Source organism: Felis catus, chromosome B3 (assembly GCF_018350175.1).
Source record: "Felis catus isolate Fca126 chromosome B3, F.catus_Fca126_mat1.0, whole genome shotgun sequence".
NCBI lineage: Eukaryota > Metazoa > Chordata > Mammalia > Carnivora > Felidae > Felis > Felis catus.
The window spans coordinates 146,919,678-146,941,618 of record NC_058373.1 but is presented as its reverse complement, the minus strand read 5'-3'; the positions used below and the strand labels follow the sequence as shown (position 1 = coordinate 146,941,618).

The following is a 21,941-nucleotide window of genomic DNA, read 5'->3' as shown; positions in this document are numbered from 1 at the left end:
ACCCTGTCTTCTATGTCCTGATCACTCGGAATGTGGGAAGGAGGCCTGCCCTTCCCAAGGTCCTTGTGTACCCTTGCTTCTGGGCCCTGTGAGTCATAAATCCTGTGCCTCCATTTCCTTTGCTGGGGGTGCACTGAAACCCCACCTTGAGTCAGGAGGGCCCCATGCATCTCATGTATCCAAAGCCAGAGCTCAGATGCCTAGGGAGCCGCCTGTCCACCCCCTGAGCAATGGCTCTTGCCTATTCCTTTAGCAGGATACGTCTACATGTTCTTAATTCTGTACAACAGCTGGGGTCCCCAACACATTTGTCCCAAGGGATGGGATTGGGGGTCTAGGTGCTGCCCTCCAACAATGTGTTAGCACTGAGAATGGCTCATTCATTCCTCACCCCCACATCTCAGCTGCTCTGGGAAGGAGCAGGAGCTTGCTGGTGGTCTGTAGCTTTGCTTTGGGCTGATGCCAGGTGTTGCCAGAAACCCCCATCCTAAGTTATCAGTGCCGTAAAAGGTCAGACTCCCTGCAGAGACCAACAATCAGGCACCATCCTGTGGTGGTTCCAGAGGTGTGTATTTCCTACTCATCTCCAAGTGAGATATTGCTGGACACCAAGGACCGTTTCCCTACATTAGTGTTGAAGAAGACGCCAGCTGCTGGGTCCACTGTTTTCATCCAGTACCCTGGGGTTGTGTTTGCTTAGCCATGCCTACCTAGTGACAGAGGCAACTCGTCCAGGAGCATCATGTCTCCCTGGGAGGAGGACAGGAACAAGGCACCCTCCCCCTACTGGCTGCATTCCTCACTGCTGTTGACAATGGCTACTTTTTTGACAGGTGTTGTGGGGGATACCTCAGTGTGGGAGGCCTCAGTACACGTGTCTGGGAAGAGCTAACTTCTATCCCAGGTCCTCCCTGTCAAGACCACTATACCAACATATCCACGGACCAGTGTGAAAGAGAGAAATGGTGACAGGCACTACACCATCATGAAAATGCAAGGTTTCCTGGAATAATTTGTCCAAAGGGAGGGAGACAAGGACATTGATTGGCTCTAGTGGGTCTTCACAATTGGCTCCAAGCTGTTGCTTTAAGCACTTGACATACTACAGCTGTCTGGATTGGTCCAAGTGCCCCAGATTCATAAATCACTGAAAAGCTCAAGGTATCAACGGACTGTTTACTTAGAGACAACCTACGGAGCCTCCAGTCTTTTCACTGTATCAAAAGGCTATGACAATCACCCCAAGGCACAAGGCAAGAGACACACACCAAGAAAAAGGGGAAGGCTCTGAGGAAGAGGCTCCCTAGAGGCCCAGAGCCCAAAGAGGTAGGAAGAAAGAAGCTCTGATTCTCCGGACTTGGATTTTTATGGCACGACTGCACAGGCCAACTGGGAGAGGTCAAGCCCAGGTGATGCAATCCAACTCTAAGATAGAATGGGGACAATTCAATGGGTGTGGGTTTTGGGTTTTGGGTTTTGTTTTGTTTTGTTTTTGCCTTATGTCATGTGCCCATGGGCCCTTGTCCATTTCCACCTGGAGGAGAGGCACTTGACAACAGAATCTAAGGAGTTCTTCTTGAAGGACCACTCTGATTTTAAGCCTTGTGCCAATACAATTCATGGAAATACCAGCTTTAGTGTAGCAGGCATTAGTATGCATGCCATAGTCAGATGTGAAAAGGAGAATTTTAAAGAAGCCCAAGACTTCTTTGCTGCAAATGCTGATGGGATCACCACCTCCATAGATAGGAGCCCACAGGAGGGTCCCAGCAGTGCCCCATTCAAGGGGTGGAACTTCAACCCAGATCTCTTGCTCTAGAGATCATTCCCACACTTCTCTTTATGCACAGCTCTGAGAAGAGGGGTCCCTAGTGACTTGATCTCAGGACAGACCAAACACAAGTCAGAAACTTTGATTAGACTCTTTGGGATCTTCAAGAGAATGCTGTTCCTACCCTTCAGGTGGGTGCCATCACTTCTCTGGACATGACAGCCCTGGTAGTGGGGAGCTGGGATCCCAGTGGGTGGGGAGATACCAAGGCCCCTGCCTAGGGACCTGGAGGTTTGTGGAGTATGTCCTTCCTCCTGGGACAACTGCCTGTACACTTCTGTAATTACCCTGTAGGACACAGACACAGACAACACTTTATTTGTCTCATTGACCCTGAAGCCAAGGTACAGTGCTTCCCAGGAACCCCTCCAAATATAAGTGCTGTGTCCTTTAGTTTACTAGGTATAAAGGGAGGGATAGTAGAAGGGTCTCAACATCCCTTTGATGTCACTATTGGAAGAATCTTTACTGAATCTCTTTTAGCAATGGTGGCCCCTTTGACCCTGCATTGTCTTGTTAATGATGTGGATGCCCTCACATGCCATCAAGGCCAGTGGGAACAAACCCAGTGCCTGGCTTTCCTGAGGGGAGCTACATATCAGGAGTCTGTAGGACTGCAAATTGCACCCTCCCCCCACATCCAATTAAGACAGTATATGCACATCAATATTGTGTGCAAAAGAGGACTGAGTAATTGCAGCCCATAATTCACGATTTAGTGAAGGAGCGGGGGCATGAAACACACCATTTCTCCTTTCAGTCTGCCCACTTGACGGGCATTAAAGCCCCCTCCTAACAGGTGGCACTTTACAGTTGACTACTGAAATGTAAATGCCCAGCTGTCCATAAGATGGCTCAGATTCCCAAGACTGTCTAGGCAGTTGAGGGTATCTCAAGGGCCACAGGGGAGACTCTGTCATGACTGAGCTAGGCAGTATGTCCCATTCAGCATCGATGACCAAGGAGTCCCAGCCACAGTCTGCTCTCAACCTGTACATCTCTACCCTTCTGCCTGGGGAATTCCTAACAGTCCAAACAGTGCCAAGATGTTAGGCTGACCAGCTCATGTAGAGCCTGTCATGAGTTCCCACTGGTCTGGGCAATTGAGGGTCACGGTCACTGGTCAATTATCATGCATTCCTGAAAGTTTGTGAGACATGGGAGGCCTGCAGCCCTTCAGCAGCTATAAGGTGGGTTTTGTCACCTGACTGAGCTACTCCAGATTTTCGGTCTACTGTCATATGACTTGTGCATTTAGGCCGCCTTACCAGGAAGTGGCTGAGCTATGCCAGTTGATGCACAGGTAGTCTGAGTGCCAATGAAACATTTTGGGAACTGGAAAGTGTTTGTGCCATGGGGGTTATGCTGGAGCACCTAGTGACCATCTGGCACCAGATTGCCTTGCTATGTCACCAAGAGAGAGAACCCAGAACCATGACTGTCTTCATACAAAGGGAAATATTCTCTCCCAGTACTTCACCTGAGCAAAGGACCATCCTGAAGCTTCCATCAAAGTTGTGGTCCCGATCAATGCAGTGGAAGGAAAGGCAGAGTGACATTGTCGTGCTGGTTGTGGATACCACACCCTTCCATTTGTCCATCCACATGGTGCATTCACCTGCTTGCATTGGCAGGAAATAACACTACTTTGGGGGCTTACTTGCTATCCTGATGTCAAAACAATTGACAATCAGACTGATTATTTACTGTAGACGGGACTTGGAAAACTGGTGTAAGGGTCTGTGTCTGACCTGCTGACATAACTACACAGGTGAATGGGGCAGATGCAGTCTGAAGATAGACAGTCATAGAGGTTCAGAGGGAGAGCAGGAAATGTAGTCAGTCTTTTAATAGTGGGGGAAAGGGTAGGCTCTATTTTAAAAAGTTTTTTTTTTTTTTCCTGACAGGAAAGAGCCGGAAAATGAAACTAGGTGGAAATGCAGTTTTTTGATCCGTGACCTATGTGATGCCATGTGCTTCTGGAGCCTGGGAATTGGCTCTGGGAATCCTTACCAATGGTCATCATGGGGATGGTCATCCACGGTCTTGACAATGGCGATCTGGAACTATTTTGTGCAGCTTGAGTGAATCCAGAAGAATCTTTCCCTAATTCTGATGGCAGTGTAGTCGGTTAGGAGTTCGTCATAAGGTCCTTCTCAGCGAGGTGGCACTGGGTGCTCTCTGAAGACCTGATGAGCGTCCCATATTCTGTAGAAAGGGTGGCAAGACTAGTCAGTGGCAGAGGCCATGTTCTTATTGTCTGTGGATGATATGACCCAAGTGTACCTGTTCTTGGACATGGCTATGCATGGCATCAACTTGGTCATATAAGTTATCATGAAGTTCACTCAATCAGTAAAGAAAGGGTTAAGGACTCCTTTCGAAAATACTGTTGCAAAGGGGGTCAGTCCCTGCCTGCTATTTGGAGCATTCCAAATCTCTTTAAGGGCCAAGGACAATGATTCTGGATGTTCCAGGCCAATTTCCAGGTGGATTTTTCCTGAAGGAATTTTGTGTCTAGTTTTTCATGTTCCATATCTGTTCCCCTAATCCATATATCCTCATCGTCCTCTTCTGTGATGATTAAGGATGATGTGCGGTATGAAATTCTAATTATCACCCCCAGTCATTGCAAGTACGTAGTTTGTCTATGGGCTCAAGTGAGTTCCTTGGTCTGACTAAATCCATAATGGAATGGCAAATCCAGGAACCATTTCAGGCATTACATTCTTTACCACAGTCGTGGCATTGGCATGTCCAGTCAGACAGCATCAGTCCATCCACCAAACATGCAGCCATTAACCAAAGAGGAAGCCAATTTGTCAAATCCATCTGGAGAGCCCCAGTGGGCAGGGAGGGGCTAGAGGGACTCCCTGGGGCCTGCTGATATTATACAAAACTTGGAGAGATTTACAAGTAGTGCCCTGGGAAATAATTTAGTCAGAGGTTTAGTGGATGCCTGGGAAGAACCCACTGTCTCTCAGTTTCTTAATTATCCCATAATGGGGTTGGTGCAAGACCAAAGGAGAGAAGAAAGGGGCCTCAGGAGGCCCACTCAACCCCAATGTACACCCCATCTGATCATTATCTGTCCACCTGTCTTTTCCCATTGTGAGGAACTTACATGATAAACAATAGTCCAAGTCAGGGAAAAAGGCAGGCTTCTAAAGTGAAGGAAAGGACAGGGGCCTCTGATCTTGGCTGTGTATTTGACAGCCTTGTGCGCTCTGTCAGTCGCTGGAGAGATAGTGACAGTCTCCTCACGGTTTGGGCTGGAGAGTGACTGTTAGCAATTTTAGCAGAAAGATCAGTTGCGTATAATAGGGCAGCAATTATAGGCCTGCTGGAAAAATGTCCTCTGTCCTCTGGTACTCATGAGGTTAGGACCTGTGGGATTTCCAGAGGGTGCCAACAGCCCTGAAGACTCCAGGGCAGGTCTGGAAGGCCTGTGAATAGTGGCAGTCATTCCCTCTGCAGATGTGCAAGCTTGAGAAAACCTGGGAGCGCAGTGGCTTAGACTGATTTTACAGCAGGCAGAGAGGACGCCTGGAGTACTTCCAGTAGGGACATTGGCCTGAGTGGTTCCTATGTTTCCCCACATACAGAAGCTGTCACAAAATAGAAGGCAGGGTGGGGCACCTGAGTGGCTCAGTTGATTATGCTATGGACCTCAGCTCAGGTCATGATATCGCAGTTTGTGAGTTCAAGCCCCACATCGGGCTCTGGACTGACAGCTCAGAGCCTGGAGCCTACTTCAGATTCTATGTCTCCCCCTCTCTCTACCCCTCCCCTGCTCACGCCCTGTGTCTTTCAATAAGAAATAAATGTTTAAAAAAAATTTTTTTTAAATAGAACTCAGGGTGACCACCAGATATCCCAAAACCATTCCTGTAGCTGAGGGCAATCATGTGGAATTAAGTAGGGTCTCCCCTTTTAAATTTTTTTAATGTTTATTTATTTTTTAGAGAAAGAGTGTGAGTGGGGGAGGAGCAGAGAGAGAGAGGGGGACACAGAATCTGAAGCAGGCTCCAGGCTCTGAGCTGAAAGCACAGAGCCTGATGCAGGGCTCAAACTCACAACCAGCGAAATCATGACCTGAGCTGAAGTAGGACGCCCACAAACTGAGCCACCCAGGTGCCCTGGATCTCCCTTTTTAGGGAGGGGAGTGGTATAGCCCGATTTAAACTGTTAACATGACACAGGATGATGGAAGGGTTGGTCAGTGGCCAGCTGGTAGGTAGGTGGTGGGCCTGGAAATTACAAACTTGTCAGAGAGGAATACAGAGGTGAGTGGGGATCCTAGTATCCAGACAGCAGTTGTGGGGGTACAAGCATGCAGCGGGGCCTGATGGCCCAAGGTCTAATTTTCATGGAAAGAAAGTTATAGGACATATCCGAGAGGCACAGGTTGTTGCAGGATACCTGTAGCCACTCCATTTCCATGGAATGAGAGGTGAAACATGTTATTGATATTCAGACAGCTGAGAGTTTGGGGTGTGCACAGAGCTAATATTAACACTTTAAAGTAGGTTAATGACTCTGAAAGCCACAAAAAGAAATCTGTGGCAGCATCAGGGAGGGGTGAGGGGCTCACAGAGACAGAGCAAAGCATTGAAGTTAGGGGTCCTTGGGAAGCAGTAGCCAGGTTTCCTTAGAAGCTTATGCAACTGCATTTTTGTACCAGTGAGAGGGATGTGAAAAACTGACAAGACACTTTGTGGGGAGTTTTGAAGCACTGTGACATAGTCCTCATTGGCAGTAGCTGTTTGCAACCGTGGACATTAAGAAGACAGGAGGGTGTATGGCCCTGTCTGGCTGGTGCTTTAGGAGGGTGGCGAGTCTGCAAGGGCTCCCTGATTTCCTTTGGTAATAGAGTGACAAGTCACGGACATACGAAACAAGAGTGCAGCCTTGGGTGAAGGCACAGAATGTAAGTTGGCTTCAAGAACTTGGAGTAATATTGAGCCCAACTTAGTTGCCTCCCCCAAGCATACATGAAAAATGAACTTGTGAATCAGAGTGCAATGGCATTGACAAGAAAGTCAAGATGTTCATTCCAGTAATGCATCTTCATCACCAGGAATTGAGGCATGAGTGGCAGCCCAGTTAGGGACAAAAGATGGGGGGGGGTAATAGGTGACAAAAGACTTTATGGTTCCTACATTGTACAAATCAGTAGCCTTGATTGCCATCTGAATGAAATTCTGTTCTTTCTTTGCTCACAAGATTGGGGTGTTACATGGTGAGGAGGTAAAGCAAGAACAACCGGTGGTAACAGAGTCTATCACAGGGTCAGGTCCTCCCTCTGCAGCAAGACAGGGCATCTGGCTACTGATGGGTGGGGGCAGCTCCTTTCTCAGGCCCCCTGAGCACAGGCTCTGCACTGGGGGCAATCCATCCTCTTGTGCATGTGAGGCCCAGACACTAGTGGGCATGTCTTTAAGATTCATCCTCTGAGGAGCACTTTGAATGGAGGTGGGTCTCAATTAGGGAAAGGGGGAAGCTTGAGGTGTGGTCTGATGGCAGGGAAATGAGAACACCTTATTGTCCCTCCTGCATTGTGGATATTAACTCCTTTTCAATATTTTTTATTGTAATGTCTACCCTCCCATAGACTGCCTTCTAGCTCTGCAAATATTTGCTTGCCCCTTTTCTAGTATGGTGTAGTCCCCCTTGCCTGCTTTGTTCTCTGTGACTTTGCTTTTATATCAAATCAATCATTCTCAAGTGAATGTCATCACGTTTATCTTTCATGTTTTCTTTGAAGGCATTTAGGTTCAAGTGTTCTTCTTAATCCTTCATCCATTTTGAGATTTTTTTGTGTCAACGTATATATATGAAGCAAGATTATGGCCAAATGTTATTATTTTGCATGTATACATCAATACTATTTTTTAATTTTTACTTTGTTTTTGAGGGAGAGATACAGATCATGAGTAGGGAGGCAGAGAGATAGAGGCAGAAACAGAATCCAGGCCCTGAGCTGTCAGCAGGAGCCTGATGTGAGGCTCGAACCCACAACCGTGAGATCATGACCTGAGTGGAAGTGGGATGCTTAACATAACGAGCCACACAGGTGCCCCTAGTCAACACCATGTTTAAGAGACACTATCCTACCCCCACTGTGCATTGTTGGAAATCTCGTGGAGGATTTGCTGACTGCATCTGCAAACGTCTACTTCTGTGCTCCGTAATGAGCTCCACTGGTCTAAATGTCTCATTTGATGCCAGCAGCACACTGTTGTGGTTAATGTACCTCTGCAGTATCTTTAGAAAGAGAGAAGTGTGATATCTCCAGGTTCTCTCGACGTCATGATTGTTTTGTTGCTTCCATGTGTTGTGTGCTTTCATATGAATTGTATATTTTTCAGATTCCTTAAAAAACTCATTGGCGTTTTTACTGACATAACAAGATAAACATAAAAATAACATAAAAAGATAAAGCAGACAGAAAATAGAGACTATCACAAATACAGAAAACAAATCAATTACATAAAAATTTGTATTTGGAAAAGTAAGTAAAATTTGGAACAAATAGGTAGCCTGGGGAAATAGGGAAGACTCAAACAAATGCAATCAGAATTGAAAGAGGAGACATAACTGAACTAAAGACATGAAAAGGATCATTAAAGAAAAACTTAAGTATTTATAGGCCAACAATTAGATCACCAAGAACAAATTACACATTTTATGCCATAATGTAGTCCACCAAGACTGTTTCATGGAAAAATACAAAATGACCAAAAGAAAAATTAACAAGATTTCTCTATCTAAAACCTCACCCTCCAAAAAATCTGCATAGGAGTCCATGGCTTTATTAAAACTTCTACTAAATATTTAAAGCCGAATTAATGCCAATATTTCTCAAACTATTACAAAACACTGATAAAAAACAGCACTCCCAAATGCGTTTTGTGAGGACAGCATTGTTTTCACACCAAAACCAAAGAAAGACACCACAAGAAGGGAAACTAAAGGTCACTATCTCAAATGAACATACATGCAAAATTCCTTCACAAAATCTGAGCATACTGAATTCAACAGAACATTGAGAGGATCATACAACATAATCCAGGGTGATTCACTCCAGGGATGATGCAAGGATCTTTCAAGATACACAGACGCATAAATGTGATGTCCTCCATTACCAGAGGGAATGACTGAATCAAAGCCATCATTAATTGATTCAAAAAAACATTAGACAAAATTCAACACATGCTCATCATTTAAAAAGAACCCAAATAAAAAGGAACTGAAGGAAATTACCTCCACATGATCATGGCCACTATGAAAAGCCCACACCTGACAGCATATTGAACGGTAAAATGCTGAAGGCTTTCCTGTCACATCAGGAGCCAGGCAATGATGGTCACCCCTAACATAAGCATTCCCCATGGTAATGTGAAGAATACATATGCCACCTCAAACTATGTCATCTTGTCACACTGCTTACTTCGGTGAAAGTCACTTGAGAAATAGTCCAAGTACACTCAGACTCTCCATCATCTCTTGACAGCACGATATAAATGTCCCTCCCATGTACCAAGAGGGAAGAACCATCGTTAGCACCAGAATAAGGAACACAGGGACAAGAAGGCTATGCAAACAAACCTACTTACTTGGTGACTAACATAATACCCCAAACTTAACTCTTGCCAAATCCAATGTATTGTTGTCTGAAAGACACAAGTTCCACCTGCTTTGTCCTTTCTCTGGGTGTCATATCATTAGGAAGGCCATGCACTTACAAAATGAAATTTATTCTCTCCTGTAGATATGTCTTATGTCAATTGAATCCTTACACTGGCTAAATCCCAGAAGAAAAGAAGGGAAAAGCTTTCTTCTCCTACAACTGGAAGACGTAAGCAGAAAAAAATAGGGAATAAAAAAAATAAAAGACATTTAAATCAGTAAGGAGGAAGGAAAATTACTTGTTTGCAGGCGACATTGATCTCAAACATAACAAAACCCTAGAGATACCACAAAAAATATTAGAACCAGTTCTTTTTAATGAGGAAAAGAGCAGGAATCAAAATGAACAAAGAAAATAAATAAAAATAAACCACCTGTGATTCTACACACCAGCATGAAAATACATGCAAAATAAATAAAATTATAAAAGTGAAAATGGCACAGAATAAAGTATTTTGGGTTAAACTTCAAAAAGTATGTAAAATACTTGTAGAGTGAAAATGATCTATTTTGATGAAAGACCTGTAAAAATGCACACAGGACTGCAAATACACCTGTACACACTGAATACAATAATTTATATTGTCACAGCACCATCTACACAAACTAAACTACAAGTGCGTCCCTAACCCTGTTGTTCACTTTTAAAGAATCAAATCTAAGACTGGAGCTTCAGAGCACATGCAAATGGGGTCCTCTCTATGGTGATAAAAACAGCCCATCCCAGACTCTGCAGCTGGGAGAGGATACCCAGCCCCAGGAGTCTCAGGTGTTCCCCTTCTCTGATCAGGACAGAACAGACACCTCACCATGGAGTTTGTGCTTGGCTGGGTGTTCCTGGTTGCTCTTTTAAAAGGTAATTCATGGTAAACGAGAGACACTGAGTATGTGAGTGGATATGAGTGAGACCAGTAGATGTGTGACAGTTTCCTGACCAAGATGTCTTGTGTCTGCAGGTGTCCAGTGTGACGTGCAGGTGGTGGAGTCTGGAGGAGACCTGGTGCAGCCTGGGGCGTCCCTGAGACTCACCTGTGTGGCCTCTGGATTCAACGTCCGTAGCTATGGAATGAGCTGGGTCCGCCAGGCTCCAGGAAAGGGACTGCAGTGGCTCGCATATATTTATGATGATGGAAGTAGCACAAGCTACGCAGACTCCATGAAGGGCCAATTCCCCATCTCCAGAGATAACTCCAAGAACACGGTGTATCTGCATATGAACAACCTGTGGGCCGAGGACAAGGCCACATATTACTGTGCAAGAGACAGGGTGAGGGGTCCTCGCTGGGAGCCCAGACACAAACCTCCCTGCAGGAGGGGATCAGAACCACCAGGGGGTGCACACTATGCACAATTTTGCTTTGTGTTGCCAGGAGCAGGTGAAGATGGAGGTTACAGGCAGGTTTCCTCTCAGGGTCTGGGGCTTCCTGTCCACACAGCAGTTTCTCCAGGGAGCCTCTCTGGACACAGGATTCTGTGTTTACCTATTAACTGTGTGAATTAGATCACTGTTTTCATAGGAAAACTACCCTAACATGCACAAAGACACAGTTGTTTGCATTGCTTTCTCCTGTCCCTCAACATGAGTGAATTACAGATTTCCTGAGGCACAATAGCTGAACATTTACATGAGTCCCAGATGCACTCCCTGTGTAGTCAGGACCACAAGCTCCCACAGCTCCCCATTATCTTCACCCAGCCCTTGTCCCAATCGAACAACGTGACACTTCCTTCATGGCACTTTGCTACTCAGACTTTAAATGAGCTACAGCTTTATTCAATTCCTCTAAACAAGAGATAAATCATCTCCATGTATTAGTCAGGATTCCCTCGAGCAACAGAACCCAAAGCACACTGGTTTCCATGACAAATATGTTGAGAAGTCCCATGATCTACTGTTACAAGTTGGGGAGCCAGGAAAACCAGTGGTATAATTCTCGCCTGATTCTGAACTAGTGTCCAGTCTCAGAACCTGCAGAGCCTATGATGTAACTCTAAGAACAAGGGAAGGAGGAGACCAATGTTCCAGTTCAAACAAACACATGGGAAGTTAAAATGAGGGAATTCTTCCTCCCTCTGCATAGGATTCTACTCAGAACTATGATGGAATGGGTGATGCCCAGGCCGAAAGAAACCATGGATGGAAATGCCAATCTCTTCTGGAAACTCATCACAGACATACACAGAAACAGTCGTGAATCTGGACACCCATGACGCAGTCAAGATGACACATAAAGGTAATCATGACAAGTCAACCTGCTGTAAATGTCGAGTTCAAAAACTGAAGATTTAGAAGTCCATGCCATCACTGGGGTGGACCCTGGTGGGCACAGCAGTGCTCCTGTGGAGAAGGAGCTCTGAGGCCCATAGGGACTGCTGCGGTTTGAGGATCCCCTGGGTCATATCGGGTGAGACAGTTACCTTCTAAGAGTGCATTTGGGAGACAGGGCATTGCCCCTCATGGGGCAGGAGAGCTGAAAGGCACGGTTGCACTGCCCTGGTCATTAGCATAGGAGCCTCTGCTGAGAGCAGCTAACTGAATGCTGCCTTCTTGTTCTTCCTCACCATGAACTCCAAGCTCCTAGTGTTTGTGCAACTGCCCTTCTGGGATAACCAGCTCCAACCACATCACAGCAAGACACTGTCCCAGAGGATCAGGGGGGTCCCTGTCACATTGAGTTCATACAATTTGGTGTACTCACACCAAATTCTTTTCAAATAAGTCCCAGAAGAAGAAGACAGGGAGAAAAAATGGGAGAAGTTTGTCTGAGTGCATTAGAGTGGAAAATTTCCACTAAATGGTGAAGGAAACAGATGTCCACATCTATGAGTCACAGAGAACTCCCACTAAAATTAAAAAAAAAAAGCAGGCCAACTCTGAGACATAACATAGTAAAATTCACAAAATACACAGATTAAAAAACCGTATAAGCATGAAGACAGAAGAGTTTGCTAATCTTTGTCTAAAAAGACGATGGCAGAAGTGTCCACAGAAACCTGCAGGAAAGAAGGGAGTGGCATAATATCCTCAAATGTTCAATTGAAAATTAGGCAGTCAATGGGGGAGGAGACAAGATGGCAGAACAACATGGAAGATTTTTGTGTGTCTCACGTCCATGAAATACACCCAGAGCAACACTAAACCATCCTACACACCTAGAAAACTGATTGAGGATTAACACAACAATCAGCACAACCTGAACCACATAATTCAACAAGTACGTGGCGTGGAGAGGGGACCTTGGGGAGCAAGAAGCTGCAGGAAGGGAGGTGCTTTTGCAGGCAGAGAGAGGATGGAGACTGGGGAGTGGGGGAGAATAAAGGAAAAGCACCCCTCCCCAAAAGCAGCTGGAGAGAACGTGGAAAATTGGAAACAGCCACAGGGACTAAACTAAAAAGGGAGAAAGGAGAAAGGAGAGTATGTAAATTCCACTAAGACTGTAAACAAGGGGAGCGCAAAGGCTGCAACTCCACAGCTTGATACCTGGAGGTGCTCTGGTGGGAAGGGAGAATCCCAGGAACAGAGTGGGGTCCGGGATGTTCTCAGGCCACATGGGGAGAGGCAGGTGCACTGCTGGAAGGACATTTGGAGGAGACTGCCAAAGCCATCTGGTCCCAGCAGACCCCGGAAAACGGCCACATTCGCTGGTGCTGCAACAAGGTCGTTTAGGGTGAAGCCTGGTGCCAGACGTGTGTTGTGATTTTCCATAATGCAAGAAACGCTGCTGCTACACTCTCTTGCGAACTTTTTCTGGGACGGGCTGGCACCTGGCCACAGTCTTCGGGCACCGACAACAACAGGGTCCAGTAAGCGTTCCTAGGTGCAGCCATTTTCGGCTCATTCGGACATTGCTCATTCGGACATTGCTTGGTGAGACCCTCCCACAGACGGGCAGAAGGGGTCAAAGCCGCGGTCCTTTTGACGTAAGGGACCGGGGAAAACAGCCACGTCTGTGACAAAACGTGGGAGAGAGGTGCGGCCTGGGGCCTGGTCACAGAGAGTGAAGGAGCAGGGAATGGACAAGGGCTGAAGACAGAGGATGGGTGCGCAATTGCTGATCCAGGAGAACAGACTGGGTACCTGGGTGGCACCATTTTCACCTCTCCCGCGCATTTGCATTGGCACCTACAAGCACGGCAACAATCCACCCCAGGAGCCTAAAACTGCCATCTAGTGGAGAGCGGAGCCATTACACTGAGCCCCTCCCAACTGGGCCAACAGGGCTCTTCAGGAACACAAGTCTCACTGCCGCTTACTTTATAGACTATAAAGAGCTACATTAGACTGACATCTAGGGGATAAGGAAGTAATTTCAGTCCTACTTCAATCTGTTAGTTCATCTAGTCAATTTTCTTTCTTTTCTTTTTTCTCTTTTACACTTCTTTTCTTTTTCTTGAATGCAGAAACAAAAAAAATATTTTTATTATCAATTATTATTAAAAATATTTTTCTTAATTTTTATTACTATATTTTTTACATTTCTGTAACTTTTTTTCAAATTCTATTTTACCTCCATCATTTTATTTTACTCTACCTCAGTGTATTCCCGTTTTCAAATTTCCAGTTTCCTTTTTACTTTTTCTTTCTTTTTCTTTTTTTCTCTTCTTCGTTTCTGTAGTTTTTCTCGAATGCAGAATGAGAAAAACTTCATTTTACTTTCAATTTCTATTAAAAATATTTTTCCTTAATTTTTTTTACTATATTGATTGCTTTTATGTAAATTTTTTCAAATTCTATTTTACTTCCATCATTTTATTTTAGTCTACTACGGTGTATTCACTTTTTGAATTTTCAAATGATTTTCTTTTTTTCCTTTTTGTATCTTTTTTCTCTTTTTTGTTTCCTCTTTTTTTTCTAGAATACAGAAAAAGAAAAAAATCACATTTATTTTTAATTCTTATTAAATATATTTTTAATATTTTTATATTTATATAAATTTATATATTATATTTAATATATATTAATAAATATATATTTAATATTTTGTAAAAAATAATTTTTAATTGTTAAAAAATATTTTTCTTTATTTTTTCCACTATATTCTTTACTTTTAATATTTTTATATTTCTATAAATTTATATATTATATTTAATATATATTAATAAATATATATATTTAATATTTTGTAAAAAATAATTTAATTGTTAAAAAAATATTTTTCTTTATTTTTTCCACTATATTCTTTACTTTCCTGTATATTTTTTCAAACTCTACTTTACTCCCATCATCTCATTTTAGTGTACTTCAGTGTATTCATTTTTTCAAATTCTCAAATTGTTTCCTTTTTTTTTCTCCCCCTCCCATTTTTTTCTCTAATCTGTCAAAACACTTTCAACACCCAGAACAAAACACACCTAGGATCTAGCATATTTCATTCAATTTGTGTGTGTGTGTTTAATTTTTAATTTTAATATTTCTGTAATTTTATCTTTTCATTTCAATTTTGCGACCTCATTAATTCCTTTTCTCCCTTCAAAATGATAAAATGAAGGAATTCACCCCAAAAGAAGGACCATGAAGAAATGACAGCCAGGGATTTAACCAACACAGATACAAGCAAGATTTCTGAACCCGAATTTAGAATCACAATAATAAGAATACTAGCTGCAGTCAAAAATAGATTAGAATCCCTTTCTGCAGAGATAAAAGAAGTAAAATATAGCCAGAATGAAATTTAAAATGCTATATGAGCTGCTATCACACATGGATGCAGCGGTGGCATGGATGGATGAGGCAGAACAGAGAATCAGCATTATAGAGGACAACCTTATAGAGAATAATGAAGCAGAAAAAAAGAGGGAGATTAAGGCAAAAGAGCAAGATTTAAGAATTACAGAAATCAGTGACTCATTAAAAAGGAAAAACATGAGAATCATAGGGGTCCCAGAAGTGGAAGAGAGAAATAGGGGTGGAAGGGTTATGTGAGCAAATCATAGTGGAAATCTTTCCTAACCTGGCCAAAGACACAGACATCAAAATCCAGGAAGCATGGAGGACTCCCATTAGATTCAACCAAAACCGACCATCAACAAGGCACATCATAGTCAAATTGACAAAGTACTCAGGCAAGGAGAGAATCATAAAACCAACAGGGACACAAAGTCCATGACTTACAAGGGAAGACAGATCAGGTTTAGCAGACCTATCCACAGAAACTTGGCAGGCCACAAAGAAGTGGCGGGATGTATTCAGTATGCTAAATCAGAAAAATATGCATCCATGAATTCTGTATCCAGCAAGGATGTCATTCAAAATAGAAGGCGAGATAAAAAGATTCCCATACAAACAAAAATTAAATGAGTTTGTGACCACTAAACCAGCCCTGCAAGAAATTTTGAGCGGGAATCTTGAGGGGAGAAAAGATGAAAATATATCTGTATGAATAAATAAATACCAAAATCAACAAAGATTAGAAAGACCAAAGAACACCACCATAAACTCCAACTCTACAAGCATCATAATAGCAATAAACTCCTATCTTTCAGTACTCACTCTAAACGTCAATGGACTCAATGCCCCAGTCAAAAGACATGGGGTAACAGAATGGAGAAGAAAACAAGATCCATCTATATGCTTTTTACAATAGACCCACTTTAGACCTAAAGGTGCCTAAGATTGAAAATAAGGGGATGGAGAACCATCTATCATGCTAATGTTCAACAAAAGAAAGCCGGAGTACCCATATTGATATCAGACAATCTAGACTTTAAAATAAAGACTGCATCAAGAGATGCAGAATGGCATTATATCATTCATAATCAAAGGGTCTATCCACCAAGAAGACCTAACAATTGTAAACATTTATGCACCAATTGCGAGAGCACCCAAATATAGAAATCAATTAATCACAAACATAAAGAAACTCATCAATAAGAATACCATAATAGTAGGAGAATTCAACACCCCATTCACAACAATGAACAGATCACCTGATCAAAAAATCAACAAAAAAGCAATGGCTTTGAATGACACACTGGACCAGAAGGACTAAAAAATATATTCACAACATTTCATCCTAAAGCAACAGAATATGCACTCTTCTCCAGTGCGCATGGAACTTTCTCCAGAATAGACCATATACTGGGACGCAAATCAGCCCTAAGTAAGTACAAAAAGATCGAGATCATACCATGCATATTTTCAGACCACAATGCCATGAACTCAAAATCAACCACAAGAAAAAATTTGGAAAGGTAACAAATAATTAGAGACTGAAGAACCTACTAAAGAATGAATGGGCTAACCAAGCAGTTAAAGAAGAAATTAAAAAGTATATGGAAGTCAATGAAAATGATAACACCACAATGCAAACCTCTAGGATGCAGCAAAGGCGGTCATAAGAGGAAAGTATATAGCAATCCAGGCCTTCCTAAAGAAGGAAGAAAGATCTCAGATACACAACCTAACCTTATGACTAAAGACCTGGAAAAGGAACAGCAAATAAAACCCAAAACCAGCAGAGGGCAGGAAATACCAAAGGCTAGAGCAGATATGAGTGCTATCGAAACCAAAACACAGTAGAACACATCAATGAAACTAAAAGCTGGTTCTTTGAAAGAATTAAGAAAATTGATAAACCACTATCCAGTTTGATCAAAAAGAAAACGGAAAGGACCCAAATAAATAAAATCAAGAATTACAGAGGAAAGATCACAACCAACACAACAGAAATAAAAACAGTAATAAGAGAATGTTATGAACAATTATATGCCAATAGAATGGGCAATCTGGAAGAAATGGACAAATTCCTAGAAACATATACACTATCAAAACTGAAACAGGAAGAAATAGAAAATTTGAACAGACATATAAACAGTAAGGAAATTGAATTAGTAATCAAAAATCTGCCAAAAGACAACAGCCCAGGACCAGATGGCTTTCCAGGGGAATTCTACCAAACATTTAAGGAAGAGTTAACACCTATTCTCTTGAAACTGTTCCAAAAAATAGAAATGGAAGGAAAACTTCCAAACCCTTTCTATGAAGCCAGCATTACCTCGATTCCAAAAACAGACACAGACAACCCTTAAAAAGAGAACTATACACCAATTTCCCTGATGAACATGGATGCAAAAATCCTCAACAACATATTATCCAACCAGAAACAATAATACATTAAAAAATTCTTCACCACGACCAAGTGGGATTTATACCTGGGATGCAGGGCTGGCTCAATATCTGTAAAACAATTAACGTGATTCATCACATTGATAAAAGAAAGGACAGGAACCATATGATCCTCTCCATAGATGCAGAGAAAGCATTTGACAAAATACAACATCCTTTCTTGATAAAAACCCTCAAGAAAGTAGGGATAGAAGGACCATACCTCGAGATCATAAAGGCCATCTATGAACGACCCAATGCTAATATCATCCTCAATGGGGAAAAACTGAGAGCTTTCTCCCTAAGGTCAGGAACAAGACAGGGATGTCCACTCTCGCCACTGTTATTCAACATAGTATTGGAAGTCTTAGCCTCTGCACTCAGACAACACAAAGAAATAAAAGGCATCCAAATTGGCCAGGAGATGGTCAAACTTTCACTCTTCACAGATGACATGATACTCTATATGGAAAACCCAAAAGACCCCACCAAAAAACTGCTAGAATTGATTCATGAATTCAGCCAAGTAGCAGGATATAAAATCAATGCAGAGAAATCGGTTGCATTCCTATACACCAACAATGAAGCAACAGAAAGAGAAATCAAGGAATCTATCCCATTTACAGTAGCACCAAAAACCATTAAATACCCAGGAATAAATCTAACCAAAGAGGTGAAAAATCTTTACACTGAAAACTGTAGAAACCTTATGAAAGAAATTGAAGACAAAATATGGAAAAACATTCCATGCTCCTGAATAGGAAGAACAAATATTGTTAAAATGCTGATAGTACCCAAAGCAATCTACATATTCAATGCAATCCCTATCAGTGTGACACCAGCATTCTTCACAGAGCTAGAAAAAATAATCCTAAAATTTGTATGGAACCAGAAAAGCCGCCAAATAGCCAAAGAAATCTTGAAAAAGAAAACCAAAGCAGGACGCATCACAATCCCAGACTTCAAGCTATACTTCAAAGCTGTAATCCTCAAGACAGTATGGTACTGGCACAAGAACAGACACTCACGGGCATCTGAGTGGATCAGTCTGTTAAACATCCGACTTTGACTCAGGTCACGATCTGGCAGTTTGTGAGTTAGAGTCCCACATCAGTCTGTGTGCTGACAGCTCAGAGCCTGAAGCCTGCTTGGAATTCTGTGTCTTACTCTCTCTCTGACACTCCCCCACTCATGCTCTGTCTCTGTCTCTGAAAAGTAATAAATAAATGCCAAAAAATAAAAAAAAAACAAGAACAGACACTCAGATCAATGGAACAGAATACAAAATCCAGAAATGGACCCACAAATGTATGGCCAACTAATCTTTGACAAAGCAGGAAAGACTATCCAATGGAATAAAGACAGTGTCTTCAGCAAGTGGTGCTGGGAAAACTGGACAGCGACATGCAGAAGAATGAACCAGGACCACTTTCTTACACCATACACAAAAATAAACTCAAAATGGATGAAAGACCTCAATGTAAGTCAGGAAGCCATCAAAATCCTCGAGGAGAAAGCAGGCAAAAATATCTTTGGTCTTGGCCGCACCAACTTCCTACTCAACATGTCCCCAGAGGCAAGGAAAACAAAAGCAAAATGAACTACTGGGACCTCATCAAAATAAAAATCTTCTGCATAGTGAAGGCAACAATCAGCAAAGCTAAAATTCAACTGACAGAATGGGAGAAGATATTCGCAAATGACATCTCACATAAAGAGTTAGTATCCAAAATCTATAAAGAATTTATCAAACTCAACACCCGAAACCCAATCCAGTGATGAAATGGGCAAAAGACATGAATAGACACTTCTCCAAAGAAGACATCCAGATGGCCAACCGACACATGAAAAAATGCTCCACATCACTCATCATCACGGAAATGTCAATCAAAACCCTAATGAGATACCACCTGACACCTGTCAGAATGGCTAACATTAACAACTCAGGCAACAACAAATGTTGGCGAGGATGCAGAGAGAGGATCTCTTTTGCATTTTGGGGGGCAATGCAAGCTGGTGCAGCCACTCTGGAAAACTGTATGGAGTTTCCTCAAAAAACTGAACATAGAACTCCCCTACGACCCAGCAATTGCACTATTAGGCATTTATCCATGGGACACAGGTGTTCTGTTTCAAAGGGACACATGCACCCCCATGTTTATAGCAGCACTATCAACAATAGCCTAAGTATGGAAAGAGCCAAATGTCCATCGATGGATGAATGGATAAAGAAGAAGTGGTAAATATAAAGAATGGAGTATTACTCGGCAATCAAAAAGAGTGAAATCTTGCCATTTGCAACTATGTGGATGGAACTGGAGGGTATTATGCTAAGTGAAATGAGTCAGTCAGAGAAAGACAAAAATCATATGAGTTCACTCATATGAGGACTTTAAGAGACAAAACAGATGAACATAAGGGAAGGGAAACAAAAATAATATGAAAACATGGAGGGGACAGAGCATAAGAGACTCATAAATATGGAGAACAAACAAAGGGCTACTGGAGGGGTTGTGGGAGGGGGGATGGGCTAAACTGGTAAGGGGCACTAAGGAATCTACTCCTGAAATCATTGTTGCACTACATGCTAACGAATTTGGATGTTAATTTTTAAAACTAAAAATAAATACTAATTAAAAATTAAAAATTAAAATATTGTAAGAGAAAATAATGTGTAATCATGCTGTTGAGGTAAATATTTCTTAAAGATTATGCCGAAGCCTCCATTAATAAAGGTAAAAATCCAAAACTGAAAAATAAAAGAGAATTCTTCATATTGTCACACCGCCATCCACACAAACTAATATTGAAGTGCGTCCCTACCCTGTCATTCACTTTTACAGAATCAAATCTAAGTCTGGAGCTTGATATATATGTCAGAGGACATGCAAATGAAGCCCTCTCTGTGCTGATAAAACCAGCCCAGCCCCGACCCTGCAGCTGGGAGACGAGCCCCAGCCCCAGAAGTCCCAGGTGTTCCCATTCTGTGATCGGCACAGAACACACACACCTCACCATGGAGTTTGTGCTTCGCTGGGTGTTCCTCGTTGCTCTTTTAAAAGGTAATTCATGGTGAACGAGGGACACTGAGTATGTGAGTGGACATGACTGAGAAAGAGTGGATGTGTGACGGATTCCTGACCAAGATGTCTTGTGTCTACAGGTGTCCAGTGTGACGTGCAGCTGGTGGAGTCTGGGGGAGACCTGGTGAAGCCTGGGGGGTCCGTGAGACTCACCTGTGTGTTGCCTCTGGATTCACCTTCAGTAGCTATTGGATTAATCAGTATCTATTGGATGAGCTGGGTCCGCCAGGCTCCAGGAAAGGGGCTGCAGTGGGTCGCAGGAATTAGTGGTAGTGGAGGTAGCACAGGCTACGCAGACTCCGTGAAGGGCCGATTCACTATCTCCATTGACAACGCCAAGAACACGCTGTATCTGCAGATGGACAGCCTGAAGACTGAGGACACGGCCACATATTACTGTGCAAGAGGCACAGTGAGGGGACTTCACTGTGAACCCAGACACAAACCTCCCTGTAGGAGGGGATAAGCACCACCAGGGGGCGCACACTATGCACAATTCTCCTTTGTGTTCCCAGGCGCAGGTGCGGATGGAGGTTACAGGCAGGTTTCCTGTCAGAGTCTGGGGCTTCCTCTCCACACAGCAGTTTCCCCAGGGAGCCTCCCTGGTCATATGCTTCTGTGTTTACCTATTAACTCTTTGGATTAGCAACTGGGTTGTCATAGGGAAACTAGACTAATGTGCACAAAGACACAGTTGTTTGCACTTGCTTACTCCAGTACCTCAACATGAGTGAATTACAGATTTCCTGAGGCACAACAGCTTCACCTTTACAGGATTCCCAGATGCGCTCCCTGTGCAGCCAGGACCACAGGATCCCACAGCTCCTCCTTATCCTAACCCAGCCCTTGTCTCAGTCAAACAATGTGACACTTTCTTCATAGCCCTTTGCTACGCAGGACTTTAAATGAGCTACAGCTTTATTCAATTACTCTAAATGAGAGACAAACAATCTCCATGTATTAGTCAAGATTCCCCTGAGGAACAGAACCCAAAGGTCATTGGTTTCCATTACTAAATATGTTGAGAAGTCCATGATATACTGTCACAAGCTGAAGACCCAGGAAAACCAGTGATGTAATTCTTGTCTGATTCTGAACTAGAGTCTAGTCTCAGAACATGGAGAGCTGATGATGTAACTCTCAGGAAAAGGGCCAGAGGAGACCAATATTCCAGTTTAAACAAGCACATGGGAAGTAAAAATGAGGGAATTCGTCCCCCATCTGCATCAGA

The 21,941-nt window shown here is 42.9% G+C and overlaps 2 gene segments (V, D, J or C); both read left to right on the top strand.

Annotated features, from left to right (window-relative positions):
- The first annotated feature begins 10,285 nt into the window (after positions 1–10,285).
- On the top strand, positions 10,286–11,881 carry LOC101093027. The segment is given in 3 exon segments: positions 10,286–10,379; positions 10,480–10,899; positions 11,808–11,881. Coding segments are annotated over 3 exon segments (540 nt in total).
- Positions 11,882–20,571: 8,690 nt separating this feature from the next.
- On the top strand, positions 20,572–21,191 carry LOC111559009. The segment is given in 2 exon segments: positions 20,572–20,689; positions 20,791–21,191. Coding segments are annotated over 2 exon segments (432 nt in total).
- Positions 21,192–21,941: the final 750 nt, after the last annotated feature.